At 47.8% G+C, this 18,705-nt stretch overlaps 1 protein-coding gene across 3 annotated transcripts in view; it reads right to left on the reverse strand.

The window, feature by feature from the left end:
• The window catches only part of Syn3 (synapsin III), a 389,669-nt gene that overhangs the window by 3,593 nt on the left and 367,371 nt on the right, over nucleotides 1-18,705 (reverse strand). For 2 of the 3 annotated variants that reach the window (XM_050145611.1, XM_050145612.1), the window contains 2 exons: nucleotides 14,312-14,386; nucleotides 5,464-5,560 (listed from right to left, as the gene is read on the reverse strand). In XM_050145611.1, coding sequence (XP_050001568.1) covers nucleotides 5,536-5,560; nucleotides 14,312-14,386 — 100 coding nt within the window. In that variant the 3' untranslated portion in view covers nucleotides 5,464-5,535. Of the gene's footprint in view, nucleotides 1-544; nucleotides 819-4,636; nucleotides 4,725-5,425; nucleotides 5,561-9,794; nucleotides 9,898-14,311; nucleotides 14,387-18,705 lie in introns of those variants that run through there. The other variant, XM_050145613.1, reaches the window with a different exon arrangement.

An 18,705-nucleotide genomic window follows, 5' to 3' on the forward strand; every position in this document is an offset into this window, starting at 1 on the left:
AAAAAAAATTCAAGATTTCTATTTGTATTTTATGTGCATGGGTGCTTTGCCTGCATGTTTCTCTGTGCATTACATGAATGTAAAACCAATAGAGGCCAGAAGAGGGTGTTGGATCTTCTGGAAATAGTTACAGATGGTTATTAGCCTCCATGTGGGTGCTGGGAACTGAACCCTGGTCCTCTGAGCGCTCTTCACTACTGAGATACTTGTCCAGCTCCTCTAAAATTGTTTTTTGTCAGAGTGTGTTATCACAGCAACAGGAAACTAGAATAACAGGAAAGTTATTTTTTTCAGCTACATAAATTGACATTTGTTTGTTACACAGCAAATGATGACCGATATAGGGTCATGAGGACGTGGTGGAGCCTAATCTGTACCCTCAAACTGCGGTCCCTGCTACACAAATGCCACCCTATAGGTCCACTTTTGGACCTTGGATTCTCGGCCAGGCTTTGGTAGGTTCTTTGTTCCTGATCCTGAATCAGCTCATCTTTGGATATACTCTAACTCTCCTCGATATCCATTCAGACTCTCAGATACTTACTTGAGGTGGGGCTGAGGTGGTGCTGACTTTTGGGGCTCTTCACCCTGCTGGGAGGTGCTGCGGCCCTGCACGGGTGGCCGGGGATATGGCTTGGAGGCCTGGTTTGGAGAAGTGACACCAGATGCCCGGGATAACTGCGGAGAGCCTGGTGACCTTTGCTGCTGTGGAGATCCTAACTGAGGGCTCACAGGCTGCTGGCCTTGTGGGGAAAGCCTCTGTTGGGATGGACTTCTAGATCTGGGAGGCTGGGGAGACTGAGCTTGACGAGGGCCCCCTAGAAGTCAAAGAAAGAGTTAAATTTTAATTTGTTTTGGGAATAAATGTAGCTGTGCGCTTAACACACATTTTTATAGACAAGTTTTTCATAACTGAAAACAACATAGATGCTAGGTCTGAGGGAGATGGTTAGGAACGTCAAGAAACAGCTATATGGCAGGGGACACAGTTCACTTGGTAACGTGCTGGTCTAGCATACACGAAGCTCTATAATTGATTCCCAGCCTGCTTAGGCATGGTGGTGCCTGCCTGTAATTCCAGTATTCAGGAGGCAGAGGCAAGAAGATCAGGAGTTCAAAGTCATCCTTGATGATGCAGAGAATTCAAGGCCAGCATGGGCTGCATAAGACCCTGTGCCAGAACAAAAATACCCACAAGAAAGCATCTAGATGGTGGAGTATGGGCTGATTTTCATGTGCTGTGTCAGGGTAACATTAACCGACCTCTTGACAGTATGTGCCACGTGCACACCACTAAGCGGAAGGAGAAAAAGCCATTTATAAGGTCATGTGTATTTGTTTCTCATTGCGCACTAATGTATAGAGCAATGTAATAAAGAAACACTGGAAAGTTGCACATTAGAACAGGCAGGTCTCACACGTATGGATGGGTTTGTGGGGGCAACTGCAGCATGTTAGGGATTTGGCGTGGTGTTAATAGACAGAAACATGCTTTCTTAGATTCAAATGTTGATGCCCTAACCTTCAATGTGGCTGGATTTGAAGAGAGGGACTTTAGAGAGGTAATGAAGGTTAAAGGTCATAGGGTGAGGTTTTGATGCAGTGGGTATGAGTCTTTATATGAAAAGGAAGAGGTAAGCAGGAAGATGTGGAGTCAAGTGTAGTGACTCAGGAGGTTTTGGCAGGAGGACTGTGTCAAGTTTGAGGCTAGCCTTGGCTATACAGCGAGTTTCATCTAGTCTGTTTAGAATGGGACACTATCTGAGACACCAAGACTTAATTCCCTCTTGGTATAAGACATAGATCTCGCTCTCATTCTAAAGGGGGTAAACATAAGGAAAATACCGACGGACTCTTGTCTCTGGAAGTGAGGGAGGGAAGAGCAAGGGCCCGAGGCAGATGGCAACAGCCCTTACTAACCACCAGGGGATACTGAGTAGGAACACAGTTGGGAGCTTTCCAGAGACGCTAAAGATTGACCAGGAGTCGGGGTGGGAGACTTAAGATAAAATCCAGGCTTTAAGTAAAAGTGTCACGATTTTTGTATGCTTTTTTGTTTTCTCCACCCAGTGCAGATCAAACAAAACATCTGATTTCTCCTTTTATCTTAAGCCCTCCACCCCCAACCCTCGTTGATGCTATCTTGGAAAATTTGTGTCCTTGTTCAATAACTCATTGAGTATTTCATGTGTTTCTACTTTACCACTGGGATCCACTGGGAGATACTTGGTTGTTTCTTACAGCTTTTTGGCAAAGCAATCAACTTAGTATTTTTTATTTGAGCATATACTATATATATGTATACATACATACATACATACATATAGTTTCCTATGCACAGAATTGACCCTAAAAAGATAAAATTTATTAAAAGAAAACTTCATGTTTACTGAATTTGAAAATGAGTTCAAAACAAATTAATAATGTGATTCTGACTGTTATTTTTAGACATTGGTAAAACTCTCCAAGTAGTTTCACTGACAAACTAGCCTCAGAGATTCCCTCTGTCTTCATCTCTCCATCTCTAGGATTACTCTGTCACACTCAGGTTTTATTTTATTTATTTTTTTATGTGGGTGCCAGAGTTCAGAGCCATGTTCTCATGCTCTGAAGGCATGCACTTACCCACTGAGCTGTCTCCCCAGCCTCTTTTAAGACAGGATCTCACACTATAGTCCAGGCTGGCCTGGCATTAAACTCAATTGATAGTCCAGAATAGCCTGAAATTCACAGCAATCCTCCTGCCTCAGTTTCTTTTGTGCTGAAACTCATCAGGTCAGGCCTTGTTTGTTATATTTCGAGAAGACTGACCGCAGATACTGATGATTAAAACGCCAACCTAACTGGTATTTTGACAAATATGGTAACTTTTAGTCCACAGTTAAATATATTTTTGATTATTGTATATGCATTTGGGTTGTCAATTTCAAAGGCATTTATATGAGAAAGTAAACTCATCTGGAGGGTTATGTTAAGTACAGGAAGTAATGGGGAAAGTAAGGAAGGAGAGAGAAGGCTGAAAGGGAGGCAGGAGGGGAAGAGGAGGGGCCTCTTTCATCCAGAGCTGTGGAAGAGGAGGAGACCATCTGCTGCCCAGAAGCAATGAATCTCTAATAGATACGAGTAGAAAGTCCAGGACAGGATGGAAACGGCTTCTGTCGAGATTGAGAGAAGGCAATCTCCATGCCAAACTGCTCTGAAACCCAAGCTGGCCCAGAGCAGCCAGGCTGAGCACACGGATCTCCTACAAGGGTCACGCTTGGCAGGTGCTCCCCTTGAGCCCGCATGTGGGAAACCCTCTACACCTGACCTCCCTCCAATAAATCAGTAGCTATTCTCACGATCCTTCCTCCTCTTGTTATCCAGCCAGGATTCACCCTCTAACAAGCCGCGGCTTTGAGGAAAATGTCAGCAGCTGCGGGTATAATCTGGGTGTCTTCCTTTTCTCTTTCTCACTCCGGCTGGTTGGCTCGAAAATGTATGCTCAGGCATACCACTAGAGGCTACAAATAACATTGTAACCAGAAGGTTTGAAAGTCCAGGCCTGTAAAGCTGCCATCTTCTCACTGTGCCTTCCTGGGCAAAGCTTCAATTTCCTACTTGGGAAAAGGGAGACACTGAGGCTTCCTCTGCAAAGTGGCTGGGCGGATAGAAATGAGCACAGAAAGGAACGGCCCTAAAGTACTCGACAGTCCCGCTGTTCGCTCTTTCTAACTCCTTCCTGACCTTAAGGGGACAGCAGCCTCCTAGGGAGTGTTCAAAGCAAGAAGATAAAGTGTCAGGATGGACTGTCTAGACCAGCTGTGACCCCTTGGGGTTATGAGTAACCCTTTCACCAGGGTCGCCTAAGACCATCAAAAACCACAGATAATTTACATTATGATTCACAACAGTAGCAAAATTACAATTATGAAGTAGCAAAGAAAATAGTTTTATGGTTGGGGGGTCACGACAACATGAGCAACTGTATTAAATCCGTAGCATTAGAAAGGGCGAGGGCTACTGCTCTGGATGGTCTCCAGCAACGTGGTTTTATTGTTTCAATTATTATTTAATTACTCTGTGCATCAGCACACACCCTTGGACGTGCAAGCAGAGTCAGAGGACCTTGAGTGTCTTCCTCTATTGCTTCCTAGATTACGCCCCGTAGACCAGTGGTTCTCAACCTTCCTAACGCTGAGGTCCTTTAATACAGTTCCTCATGTTGTGGTGACCCCCCCCCCCAAATTATTTCATTGCTGTTTCATAACTGTATTTTTCTGCTGTCATGCATTGTAATGTAAATGGCTGATATGCAGGATATCTGGTATGCGAACCCCTTGGGGGCCATGACCCACAGGCTGAGAACCACTGCTTTAGATGGCATCTATTATTGAACCTGAAGCCTGCCATTTCCGCCAGACTACCTGGTGAACAAGCTACCAAGAGTTGCCTGTTCCTCCCTTCCCCTAGTTCTGGAACTACAGGCATGTTTCGCTGTGCCTAGCTGATTTCCCTGAGTGCTGGAGATTTGAACTTAGGTCCTCACATCTTCACAGCAAGTGCTCTTACCTGCTGAGCCCCCTCCCTAGTCCTCTGCCTGGCATTTCGACATCCACGCTGATAGAACGTTTCTCAGTGGCTTCCTGAGTCTTACCTTGGGGAGGTGGCCTTGGCTGGGGCTGTCCTAGCTGAGGTCCCATCTGGCCTTGCCCTGGAGATTTTGCAAGTTTAGTCTGTGGACCCTAGAGCAAGAGAAGAGAAAGGAAGCCTGTGGCAACAGAATTTCTGGGTGGGAGTCGAGGCCTTATACATTTTTTTTTTTCAAAATATCATTGATGTAAAACACACGATGTATGATTCTTCAGTGTATAGATTTTCGGCATAGCCATGGGGAATGCTGTATACACCCCCGCCCTCCTAGAAGCCCCTTGAGTTTAACTACAACTCCTGTGTTTATAAAGGGATGAGTTTCTATGGGATAAACAGGGATTGGGGTTGGGGGAGGATTTGAAACTAGCTTTTCCAGAAGGCTGGCAAGCTTGTAAATTCTGTGATGAGTGGTTTGGTAGTCCCTAGTGGGGCCTATGCAGGGGAGGGGTAGGAGCTTGCTGGGTTGGGGGATGGAGAAGCAAGAGACATTACAGTCTTTATAGACTTGTGCCCTGGGAACACAAGATATACATGTACATGCATTCTTACATACACAGTTGCACACACCCAAGCTCAGGCCCAAGATGGAGACACAGAGATGAACACCTGTCAACAGTATGGGCAAAGGCTCATGGAACTGGAGTTTTCTTCCCAGGGCATAGGAGGTGGAAAGGGGACCCTGCGCTCCTCTGTCCCCATCCCATTCTCCCCCATGATGCCTGCCTGGGGTTATCTCCAATAAACCCTGGGGGTTTTCATTCCATAACCTTCTTTGTTCTCAAGAGAACCTTACCCAAGGTCTCAGGGGTGAGGGCACCGTGCCCCCTGGCACCAGGAGTTGGCTCATCTTGGAGACAACAAGGTCGGCCATTAAATGCTTGTCCTCTTCGACATGCTCTCCAATCAGAGGCATTGAACTGTCCATGACCTGGGAGGAGGGAAAGGAGGCTGAATGACTCTGAGTTAAGATGGCTTGACCTGGCTTCCTGTTCTAGGAGTGTTGACTCTGGGCTCAGGAAGGAATGACCACTAGGTGGCAATGTCCTCCATGCAAACAGCCCAGCTGGCCTCTTCCTTGTTGTCCAGTTCTGTTTCTTTCTCAACAGACTCCTGGATTCAGTTCAATTCAGCCTCCACATGCTGGAGTCCAGCAACGTGACCAGGGCCAGGGTAGCATGCCTGACCTTTTCTGTATTTTGATTTGGGGGTTGGTCTCCACCCCCTCATTTCCCACCCGAATTTCCTCCCAGGGTTGGAACTGGCCCCCTAAGGTTGAAAATATCCTCAGAGCTGGAAACAGCAATGGTGGGGGCTCCATCACAACAACAACCAAAATTTTGATATAGGCTGGAAGTGACCCAGGGTTCATAGAGAAGACAGAAGAAGACAGAGGGTTGTTCTGGGACCCTGCAGGATGCAGGCTCAAATGGAAACACCCTCGAAACCAGGCTGTTCTTTGGGAAGAGGAATGGCAGCCCTGGGAGGTCATGTTGGGCTAGTCTACTTTAGTGATAGATAGGCCAGTGGACTAGCTGAACACTAGGCGCAGGCAGTTTGGCAGTCTTAAGGGAACACAAAGACTTGGCAGACCTGTGACAGAGCTGTGTTGGCCATCTGCAGGAGCCCAGTCTCCCTCCGTCACCTGCCTCACTCTGTGAAACCCTCTTTGGCTAGCTCTAGGGTAATCATACAGTCTCATTCCCAGATTCTGTACCCAACTTTCTGTACCTCCTCCCCATCTCAGTCACCTGGCTAACTCCTTATCCGTCATGAAACACCTAGTCAGCCCTTCCTTCTAGAAGCCCCTCAGGGACCACACAACTTCCTAGGAGCCCCTCTGTGCCTGGGTCTTTGCTGAGCTCACGTAGCTGTCCCTTTAGAAAAATTAGTCTCAGAACTATCATTTGCCATCCGTAAGCCCATGAAGTCAGGGCTGGCCTGTGTCCTGGAGGAAGGGGTAAGCCTGTTGTTCACCCTGGGAAGGCCCTGATAGTACAATTTCACTAAGCGCTGATGATATATGATGATATATATTCTAAGAACCAGGTATCTTAAAGCAACACTCTGCAGGGCTGGGCTTTTTGGTAAGATGCTTGGGGCCTTCACTTCCATCCCCAGTACCTATAATTCCGGCATTCAGAAGGTGGAGGCAGGGGCATGAGACGTTCAACGTCTTCCTACATATTGAAGTTGAGGGCAGCCTGGGCTACATGGGACCCTGTCTCACAACAACAGGTTTTTGAGGCTTATGAATACTCTGATTATTATCACCAGAGTGATGAGGGTCAGACAGGAAGTTCTCACCAAGCATTGGATGGCTCAGTGGTGAGACTTTGGATACGGCAGTCAGGGTTCCAGGTCTGTGTTCTGCTATGGGTTTGCTTGGGTCTAGTGTCTGTCAACTGTAAACTAAGGGTTCCAGCAGCTGCTAAGACCCTCCTGGCAGTGGCTTTCACGGGACGGTGGGTACAAGCGCCCAGTGTGCCTCAGGGACTAAAAAGCAAACCAGGGCATGGGTATGGGTCCCAGAAGGTCCTGCAAACTGTCCCTAAATGGAGCTCTCTGAGGTGACTGTCCTGCCAGGGTCACAGGTAGTCTCCATCACCGGTTTCCCCAAAGGTCCTGGGCTCCCAGCCTGGCCTGTCTCTCATCCCTCACACCCTGCCCACTGCTTTCTGCCCTGGATGTCCCCCCACATTCTCTGCAGTGGAAAACAGACATGACAAGGAGCCAGAGGTCAGGAACTGGAGTCCCCACAGTGGACACAGCCAGAGGAAGTGGACACTCACTCTCCCCAGGGAAACATTTTTTTCCCAGTGAGCAAGGTCATCCTCTGGGCCGGGTCAAAGAGGACCAGGTTCAGGGTGTTTCCCCTAAGCGCCCTCACTGAATGTGCCATGCAGGCCCTGTGCTCTCACGCAGAGGTGACTGGGAGACAGTGGATTTCTATTCCTAGGAACAGACTTCCTCTCTTCCTGATTCCATCCCAAACCTCAAAGGAAAACATTTCTCTAATGTTTCTGAGGGGGGAAAAAAATCCCAAATCTAAAAGCCATCTTTTTTTTTTTGTTTTATTGAGATTTTTCTGGAACATTTTTGAAAAGTTGTTTTCTTATATTTAGAAGACCCAAACTGACTTCTTTGTTTGTTTGTTTTTACATGTGAAGCATCTTTCATCCTTGACCTCACCCCTAACCCCAAGTGTCTGGAACTGGGGCCTCTGGGTATAGATTTTTGTGAAAGTGGAGGGATGTCAGAGGCTAGAGGTCATGTGTGTGTGTGTGTGTGCATGTTTGTGTATATGCATGTGTGTATATATGTGTACATGTGTATGTGTGTATGTGTGTGTGCATGTGTGAATGTATACATATATGTGTGTATGTGTGCTTGTTGTGTATGTGTGTTCATGTGTATGTTTGTATGTATGTGTGTATATATTTGTATATGTTTGTGCATGTGTATGTATTTATGTATGTGTGTATGTAGGTATGTGTGCGGTGCTGAACTGAAAGAGGAGGGAAACAGTTCATGTTTTTCTTCTCACTTTTTAAAGATTTATTTTGTTTGTATGAGTGTTTTGCTTGCATGTATGTACATACACACGTATTCCAGATGGCAGTGAGCCACCATGTGGATGCTGAGAACCAATCCTAGGCTCCTCTGCAAGAGCAATGAGAGATCTTGGCTACAAGGCATCTCTTCTGCCCTTGGTCCTCATTCCTAACGGGATAGCAGCCCTTTTCTACTCCCTTACCCCATCTGAGCCCTGTTCATTTGGCTTCAAGCCCGGTGCCCAGAGTGAAGAAATGAATGTGTGTGAGCCCGAACCAGAGTCATGTCTAGCGTCCTAGGGAGGAAAGCTGATGCTGGGTGGTTTGCCAGGAGTTGCTAATGTCCCAGGTGAAGAGGCCCTCAACTCACTTCTGTTCTGGGAATAGTCAGAAGAAGGGTATTCCCCGACTTGAGGCAAGGATAGGATCCTACATATAGATGCCACTTACTGGTGGTAGCATCCAGCCTTTCTGGTGAGCCAGCTAGTGAGACTGTCTCTGGCCCTGGGCTCTCCGCTCCCCTAACCCCCACTGCCAAGGCAGCCCTTCCCTGACCTGCTGGTATGCCTTTCTAAGGTGCCAAACTCCTACCCACTCAGTTACCCGATGCTCTTTGCCTGTTGGTCATTGGGCAGTGGGGCAGACATGAGGGACTCGAGGACTGACTGGCTACTGTGGTCATCCTAGCCATGTGCCTCTCAGAGCAGCCCACACAGCTGCAGGGAAAGGGTGGCCACGAGGCTCCCCTCATGTGTTTTGGCCTAGTGTCAGCCCATTCCTCCCTTGCTTGCCTCATGGGCTGGGAAGTGAGCCTCATGGAAGGAGTGGGCAGAAAGAACCATATATGACTGTTGAGCAGGTAGCTGAGATTGGAGGGGAGCCTTGAGGCCACCAGGGAGTTTCAGGTTAAAGCTGCAGAAGTTCTGGAGGCTGGGAGCTGGAGGAGAGAGAAGGAGCCCTTGAGGAGAGTAGGAAGGGGTTGTAGAGGGAAGAGGATACTGTGGGATGCATGGGCGGCAGAAGGGGTCCTTAGAGCGGTTCTGGATCCCAGTGCCCACCTTTGAATCTCTTACAATTCTGTTTCTGGCAGTTGCATCTGTCCCTCCAGCTATACTCTGTACAATGGGTGACCTTTTGCTTAACAATGCTTTGCCCCCCCCAATTTTTTTAATGTTATCTTCTCTTGCAGCTTGCTAATTTTGCTGTGCTCAAGACTGTGTCTCGGAATTACCCAGTACCTGGCCTAAAGAATCCTCTCGGGCCCACGTTTGTTGAAAGAACTTAAGGATAGAACCTTGCATGGTGGTAAGGGAATTGCATTCACATCATGTCCTTGAACACTGAGGACACTGGACATGGGCACAGAATTGTACCCATGAGTCTTAGCCTGATAAGCTGGGAAGAACTGCGCCCCGAGTTCTGGACTCTGAGGTCAGAGTGCTGAGCAGGAAGGCTCCCAATGTTGCTGAAGCTGAGGTGGGTGCATGAAGCACTCTGGGTGACTCCCTAAGCCCTGAGCTATGTGCGGCAGGCCAGAGCTGGGGGTTGGTCAGCTAGGAACTGTTTCCTTCTGGGATGGTCCAGGCTGGACCCTCCTGCTCCATTCCTCACCTCGATGATATAATCTCTCCCATCCTTGCTGTGGACAGCCTTGACAGCACATATGTCTAGGCCACCGAACATTTCTGAGCAGCTGTCCACCCAGAGCCTGTACCTGCAAAGACAGACAGACTGACAGTGAGCATGGGGTAAGAAGCAAGGCAAGAGGTCAGAGGGAGACAGAGAAGGAAGACCAAGGAGTGGGGGCACTCAAGAAGCAGGGACAGAGGATGAAGAAGAGAAGGAATAAGAACCAGGAGGTCTCGGAGACCCATGGACACCCTTTGGCTGTTGTCCCCAGACCTTGACTCTGCAGCAGCAGGAAGCTTGCCTTGCCCCCATCCAGGGCCATCCCTACACCCAGCCACCCCTGCACTCCTTTTCCCTTGGGAAAGCAGCTTGAAGGACTCTAAAAATCCCTCCAGGCTACACTCCCTGCTCAGAGCCCCAGCCAGACAAGAGCCTGTGGGGGACAAAGGATCTCATTCTCCTGGAGTTGGGGTGGGAGGGATGTGGGGGCAGGGGAGCTCCTTCAGACAGCTCCTGACTTTCCTGGGGGCCTGGCCTTCTGGACCAATTGCTTTTGTTCCTATTCCAGTGACTGACGGCTGCAGGGCCAGTTTGCTTTGCTGGGGACAGATCTGGGCTGTGAACTTTGACCCCGAGACAAGGGGTTGGTTGTATCTGGGGAGATCTTCTGGGCATGCACTTGGCTTTCCTTGTGGACTAGATTTGGTGGCCACAGGGGACTTTGTGTTAATGTCCCTGCTTCTCGCTTCTCTCCCCACTCTCTGAGGTCGTGCAGGACACTCAGCTCTCAGATCTGTTTGTGTGTTTGAGCCACGTGACCTGGAATGAGGAGGGAGCATGGCTGACAATTTCTAAGAACCCACTCTTTGATTGTATCCACCAGGGCCCACTGAGGCCTAGAGAGAAGGTCTCTTTCTGAGGTTATGCAGCAGGGCAGTAACATGGTCATGGTCACCTAGATCTCCAACTGGAACCCAACCCTAGTTTGAGAGATCCAACTGCAGCCAGGGGCGAGCTGGGAGTAAAAGGCAGGATAAAGACCCCTTACTGTGCCTGACAGGCTAACTCCTCATTCTTTCTAATTCTAGCTCAAACTGATCAATCAAGGAGGGAGGGTTGAACTCATTGCTTTCAGGCGAAGACGCTGAGGCTAAGAGAGTAATAACTAACAGTGTGGCTTCCAGTCCCAGATTGTGTCTGTGTCCAGGTAGTAAGCAAACCTCCTTCCCTTCATTTGGAGCCTGCCACAGTGTGTCTGTTTTTACTTGACATGGAGGAACTGGGGAGAGAGAGAGAGACGAGAGAGAGAGAGAGAGAGACAGAGAGACAGAGAGACAGAGAGAGAGAGGCAGATAGACAGACAGACAGAGATGAGACAGAGAGACAGAGAGAGGGAGAAAGAGAGAGAGAAAGAGAGACACAGGGAGAGAGAGACACAGAGAGTGAAGGAGACAGGAGGGAGACAGGGAGAGACAGAGAGAGAGACACACACACACACACAGAGAGAGAGAGAGAGAGAGAGAGAGAGAGAGAGAGAGAGAGAGAACACATATTGGGTAGGAGCACATGTATGCACAAATTGCACATATGAGTGGCAGGGCCCAAAGTGAACCTTGGGTGTTGTTCCTCAGGAGCCCCCTACCTTGATTTATGAGACAAGGTCTCCCATTCCATGTGGAGCTCACTGGCCAGCGAGCTCCAGGATCCTCTTGTTTCTCTCTCTCCCCCAGTGCTGAGATCACAGCTGCATTCTTCCATACCCGCCTGCCTTTTTAAATGTGAGATCTGGGGATGGAACCCATGCCCTCATTCTTGAGTGGTAAGTGCTTTCTGGACTGACCTGCCTCCCTGGCCTGTGTTCTGAATGTTTCTTATTAGTTTCTCGGTGATTTTGGACGAGCCTTTCCTTCCGGTGCCTCTGTTTCCTTCATTTGATGCTTCTTGTGTTTGGGGTTCCAAAGATAATGCAGCCCCTGTACAGATAAGGGGGCAGCTTCTGGACTCTACCCTGAGTTATTGGGTGGTCTCCACCTATTCTCAATGCTGCTACAATGCTCTGACTGATGCACAGCCACATTTGGCAACAACATTGATACTTGGGGCTTTAAATGTGCGATCTGGGGATGGAACCCCATCCTGAGAGGCTTCAGGAGCCAGGTGTTAGAGTTACTGTATTTGGTGCAGACTAATGGGACACAACATGCTCAAGGAGCACCTTGCCTGAGACACACTTATGAGTCAGGTTCTTCCCAAGAGAGATACAAGTCTAGACTTAGGACTGGAGGCAACTAGTTTCCAAAGGTTTTTTTTCAAACAGTGGACATCTAAGCTATGTGTGTGCATCACCCCAGGACCAGAAACCCCAGGGGCCAGGAAATATGGGAAAGGTCCTCCCTTCAACCAGGTAGACTAGCACTAATCAAATGGAATGAATTATTCAGGAACCATGGAGGGCCTGGGACTGCTTAAGGGGCTCCAGAGACTTTGGAAGTATAGGAATGAGACGAAGGAGTTCTGTCCAGGACATGGGCACAACTCACGACTGTCTGAGGGACAATGCATGTTAGGTTGAGCAGACCCTGTCCTGTCTTCCAGGTTCCTGTTGGAGGCATCCTTGTGGCTTGAGACAGAGCAGAGCCACAGGATGGTGATGTGCTGGAGGTCCCCACCATAAACTTCTGAGGCCAGGGAGAGGCCTTCATGACTGCAAGAGTCATGAAGAAGAGGGCACTGGCTGTCCATGAATGCCCCCGCCCGGGCACAACCTCACAAGATTAGCTGAGCACAAGGGAGTTCCCAGATGGAAGCTGGCATCTCCTAACTGGACCTGCTAAGAGAGGCAGGTATCCACGCTGGCAGGGGCCTGTGCTGTGGTTAGACTTTCTAACAGCATGCAGATTTGCCTTCATTTTTCAGAACAAGTTCAGAACTGTCTGTTAGCTTATCTAGAAGGGGCAGGCACTCACCTTGGTTCATCTGGCTTCCTGAGCTTATAGACAGACCCTGAACTGAAGGGGCGGGGCTAATGTCTCTCTTCCCCACCACCTTCTCCAAGGCTGAGCTCTAAAACTAGAGCACAGTGACTGCTTGTGACATTGTTGTTGAGATGAAACAAAAGCTAGCTCCTTCAGGGGCCCACTCATTCAAGCTGGTATCTAGACCTTCAGGAACCACGCTCTGGTCTCTACTTCCCTAAATTTCACTGGGTGCCCCTTCTCCTTCTTTCTTCTACAAGTGTTCAAGGCTCATGCCGCCCTAACATTATTGTGTTCATCTGCAATTGTGTCATCCCTTAGACAAGTGGGGAAAGGTGGCTGTCTTTAACATAGGTGGGGCAATTACTTTCCTTCCTACTAAAGACTTCTCAGTGTGTGGCATTACATCCTTCCTGGGACTCAGCCACTGTTGCTACAGAGGAAGGCTCCACTCCAGCCTCTAGAGTCATAACTTGCCATAGGTTTACTCAAACACAATCCCACAGCCTTCTCAGCCCATGATTGGCTTAGGGATGATCCTATGATCCCAAGCCTGGCTAAGCAGTCAATAAGGTTCCATTTCAGGCTGTGGCTGAAATGACGGGAAAAGATGGTTTCTTTCTGTCGGACTTGACCCTGAGACTTTAAGCCTAGTGACGCTGTGAACCATAGTTGGAGAAGTTTGAACAGACACAGCCATGAAAGAAATGATATCAACGGAGATGGGGTCTCAGGTCTCTCCTGAAAGCATGCCTCTTGAGTTTTCATCAACAAAAGCTACATCCCCAAAGCTCAAACTAATGAGCTATGTTCTGATGCTTACAGATGACCCATGGTTCTCAGAGGAGAGAATTGAGTCAGCGCTCTTTGCCGTGGCCGCTTTTCTGCTCAGCACACTGTAACATGCAGTAGGCTCTCAGTGTTTACTGACCATAGAGCGCATGCTCTGGCCACTGCTGCTGCATGCTCGCAGGCAGTGTTCAGTGAACTCCTAGGGAAGGAGTGTGACTGGTTCAGAGAGCATATGCTTAGACCTCTCTCAACTGAGAAGGTCACAAAACAGTGCCTGACGGGAAGAAGACCTGTAGGTCCCTCAGCTACAGTGCACCCCAGAGTACACACAATTTATGGGGAACTGGCTTTTCCTTCTTCAGAAGGTCTGAGGAAGGCCCATATGCATTTTTTATGTTTTAATACAAATGTTTTCTCCCAGTTACTTGCAAGCTACTGGGGACTGATGAAGGCTTCGGTCTCTCACCGAGGCAGCAGGGCAGGACCCAGAAGGTCTCTGGACTTGAAGCCAGGATCTCAGTGTTCCTCTCCTACCTCTGGGACACAGGGCAAACCACTTCCCTTCTCTGAAATCTTATCATCTGTAAGCATTATTTTGGCAGGTGCCCTGTTGTCGCTGCTGACCATAAGGGACAGCGAACTGGCGAATGGCTCTATGGGACACTGGTCAGAAGTTGGAGTGCCATTCTCATGGATGCTGGTGCCTTGCTCCAGAGAACCTTTGTCTCTTACCTTTCCGTCATGGCCACCTGCTCCAGCATGGCAGAACCTGTGTTAGCCTTCCAGTTTCCAGAGATGGAGGTTCTCCTGGGTTAGAACAGATCACATTGAGGATATTAGGGATCTCTGTCACTAATCTATCTGCTTTTCTTCTTCACTTTGGTGGTTAGCAGATGTTGTTTCAAACCTCTGGCCCATAATATACACAGCATTACTTTTGGATCTGTAGCCTGTCCTCAACTTGATTTTTCTTTCTGTAATTTTCATTAATGCCGACTGATTTATTTATTCCTAGATATTGTGTACTGTTTGCCAAATGTTTTTGAAATTTAAAGATTAAATTGTTTACTTATATTTTTGTTTATTTATTTTATGGGTTTTTTTATGTGTGTGTTTTGTTTGCACACTGTGCTCCATGTAGTGTAATGCCCACAGAGCTTAGAAGAGAGATTCAGACCCACAGAAATTGGAGTTACAGAAGTCTATTATCCGCCATGTGGGTGCTGGGAAGCAAATCCAGGCTCTCTGTAAGAGTAATAAAATGTATTTAACCGCTGAGCCATTTTCCAGCCCCCAGGATTAAAATCGAAATTTTAAAAAGGCTGCTCAGATAAAATGGCACAAACTTTGGTGCCTCAGTGTCCCCATTCCAGATCCCACATGGTAAGGCTTGACTTTTAGCATCTTGTGGTGCTACTGGAAGGTGTGGGAACCTTCATCAAGTGATGCCTGGGAACAGGAAGTTAGGTCTTGGGGGGGGTCATGCCCTTGAAGGGACCTAAATCCTTCTTGCCTCTCTTGACTTCCTGGCCACCATAATGTGAACAGCCTCCATGACTGTGTTACCACAGGCTCAAAACAATAGGGACAAGTAACCATGAGCTAAACCCTCTGAAACTGTGAGTCCGAATAAACCTTTCTTCCTTTTAAGTTGATCGTCTCAAATATTTTGTTACAGTAATGGAAAAATGAGTAAGAGGCATGACCTCTTGCTTTTGAGGAGAACTAGGGCAGTGTACCACCTAGCGATTCTGGGATTTTTTTTTTAAATAGGTTTTTAAATGTAGGGGAAAAAGATGATTACTTTCCCATGGTGAAAAGTTGTGACCTCTGCCTGCCGTGCTGCTCTTCCCAACATCTTGTTTGGACTTTGTTCTACTTCAGCCATAACTGTCTTCCTTCTTAGTGCTTGCCCATGTATGGCTTCTGTCCTACACACTCGCGCTCCCCTTTGTCCCTGGTGGCCTTTGTTACCACCTTTACTTCCTAAGTCCTTGCTCATCTTTCAGGCTTCATTTGAATATGACTCCCTTGCAGCACACCTTCTTGTCCAGTCCTTATATGGCTGTCCATGCCCTGCCCTGCTTCCCTCTCCTCTTCTCTTCCTGGCACTATGCTCAGGAATACTCATCTAACTGTCCTGATGGGGGAGAAGCCCTAGAAACAGAGAACATGCTTTGCTCTATCCTCTGGGCACAGAGTTCCAATGGAACTCAGCATGTAGTAGGTGCCCCGTAGTTACTGACTGGGAGAGGGATGATGTATGCTGGGGAGACCCTCAGACACATATGGATCCCTGTAAGCAGGTCCCCAATTAAATATTCTGTTTTATGGGTGTCTTCATGAAGTCTCTCCACAGCAATAGAACAGTAATCAAGACAGCCCATCTCTGAGGAAAGCCCAGGCAGGAGCTCAAGCAGGAAGCTGGGAAGAGGAACTGAGGCAGAGATCACTGGGGATGCTGCTTACTGGTGTGATCTTTCAGTTCAGCTGCCTTTCTCATAGAGCCCTAGCCCATCTGCCCAGAGATGGTCCCACCTACAGTAGGTAGGGTCCTCCTCCATTAATTGGTAATCAAAAAAACAACAACAACAGCAACAACAACAAAAAACACCACACATACACACTAACATGGCCAATCTGATGGAGGCCATTTCTCAACAGAGTCCTTCTTCTTAGGTATGCCTAGGTTTGTGCCAAGCTGACAAAAATTATGACAACAATGCTCACAGGGTCAGCCTACATCCTGGCTATGGCTCAGTCGAAGAGTGTAAAACTGTACCCTGCTTAGGCTATTCCCTTCCTGCCTTTACTGGGTTTGAGCCAGAGGACTGCCATGGCGAATTAGCAATGGTTATGGGCTCCAGGGATGCAAAAGAAACCCCAGAGTCACTGGATGAGGCCCCAGAACCTACCTATCCATTGAGATCACCGGATGAGGCCCCAGAACCTACCTATCCATTGAGATCACCGGATGAGGCCCCAGAACCTGCCCATTGAGCTATGCCTTGGCAAGTGAACAGCATTTGGCATAGTGAGTTGATGGTGGAAGAGGGTAAGAACTGAAGTGCTAGCATTTTCTAGTAATATGTCACGGGCAGCATCTTAGAGTCTTTTAACTTCTTCCTTGGTAAAAAGGGAATAACTGTAGACCTGAGTGGGATCCTACGTGAATGAGAGAAAACATTCCTGTCAACCACTCAGCACAAATGGATGTGCTGTTATTTTTAGCAAGAAAAGATAAAGAAGAAGGCATTCCAAGGGCTGAAACAGCAGGAACTCAAGCCAGATTGCTCTCATTCCAAGAGGGAGATAACTGGGACAGCTGATACCCAAGGACAGCTTTAGACATCCGAGCTGTGTATCCAAGGGCTTTATAAGTATCAGCTTGTATCAGCCCCACTGAAGGGGATGGCACCAGAGTTATCCTTCTCTCTTAACGGCAGATGCCCCAAAACTGCACTCCATAAACCCTTGACTCCATGCATAGCTCATGGAGTACATCACATATGTATGGAAGGGCTCTTGTCCTTGACTTGAATGAGATGTAGCCAGTGGGATGTAGGATGAAATGGAGATTGTTGTTAAAGCATCCACCTTGGCTATAATCACCTTTATTTATTTGGGCTGATGTAAGGGAGGACCATTAGCTGTGTGATTTATAGACAATGACTCATTTCTTGTAGTCTAGAGGCATGGAAGTTCAAGTTCAAATTGCCTAAAGGTTCATGTTTGATGATGACCCATTTTTTTAGTCTGTGCCTTCTTACCATGTCTTCATGTAGCAGATGAAGCAAGGGGCCCTTCTGAGTTCTTTTTTTCTAAGAACACTGCCTTAATTGCTAACTTGATACAGCCTAGAATCACCCGAGAAAAGGCATCTCAGTTGAGAAACTGACCAGATTGGACTGGCCTGTGAGCATGTCAGTGGGGGTTGCCTTATTGTCAATTAATATAGGAGGGTCCAGCCCACTGTGGGAGGCACTATTCCCTAGAAGAGGTGGTCCTTGGCTGTATAAGAAAGCTAACCAAGCATGGGTCTATAAGTCAGCCAGCAAATAGCATTCTTCCAGGATCTCTGCTTCAAGTCTCTACTTGAGTTCCTGCCCTGACTTCCCTCAATGATGGAAGGGAAGTTGAAATACATTCTTTTTTTTTTTTCCCCTAAAGTTGCTTTTGTTCAGAGTGCTTTAACACAGTAGTGAAATGGAACTAGAACAAGCTCTGATTGCTTTCTAAAAGGTTCTACCCTGTTGGTATAATCCCCTCTCTGACCCATCTTCCTAAGATAATCGAGAAGGGGTGGATTTTCAATATGAATTTGGGGAGGGGGTATTTGAGATCAAACATATAACCTAGGAGGTGGAGGAGAAGCTTCTGGCTGAGCAACTTTGGACAAGAGTGAAGACTGAACGTCATGATACTTTTTACAAGCCTGTGCTGGGGTTGGTAGAGTTGTTTCCCACTGTTTCAGGCACAGGCTGAAACTGTTCACATGGATGGGGGTCAGGTGAGTGACGGACGGGGGAAGTCAGCTTTTTCTTAACCGGCAGAGGAAGAATAGACAGCAATCAGGAAGGCACAATTGAGCCACGTGGTACCGGATGAAAGTCCAGGCAGCAATGCGACTTTATTAGAGTGCTATACATGCATATGGATATATAGAGAAATAATCACGGATGCTTGTGTCTGAGCAGGCAAATATGCATATGTATGTCCTGGCTGCGCATTAGGAGAATTTGCAAGCAGTGACACCTCTGTGTTAGCAAGCAGAGAGGCCTAAGTGCAGAGCAGGATGTGGGCCAGAGGAGGGCGAACGGTTATGGGCAGGGAGGACATTCAACGCTCAAGTGTAGTATGAGCCCCATCCCTTGGCTGTGGACCAACCCAGGGTCCAAGAATCTCTGTAACCAATGACAAATTGGAGCTGTCAGGCCAGAAGGGTTCAAAGAATGCAGCGGTGAGGTAATCCTCGGAAAAAAAAACTGGGACAAGGTGACACCAATGACAAATGCAAATCCTAACAATGAAAGGAGGAAGGAAATGACACCGTGGTGCCTCAAGAATGCACCTGATTCTGGGCGGCGTGTGTGTGTGTGTGTGTGTGTGTGTGTGTGTGTGTGTGT

Source organism: Alexandromys fortis, unplaced genomic scaffold (genome assembly GCF_014885135.2).
Source record: "Alexandromys fortis isolate MF-2015 unplaced genomic scaffold, M_Fortis_MF-2015_v1.1 scaffold_50, whole genome shotgun sequence".
NCBI lineage: Eukaryota > Metazoa > Chordata > Mammalia > Rodentia > Cricetidae > Alexandromys > Alexandromys fortis.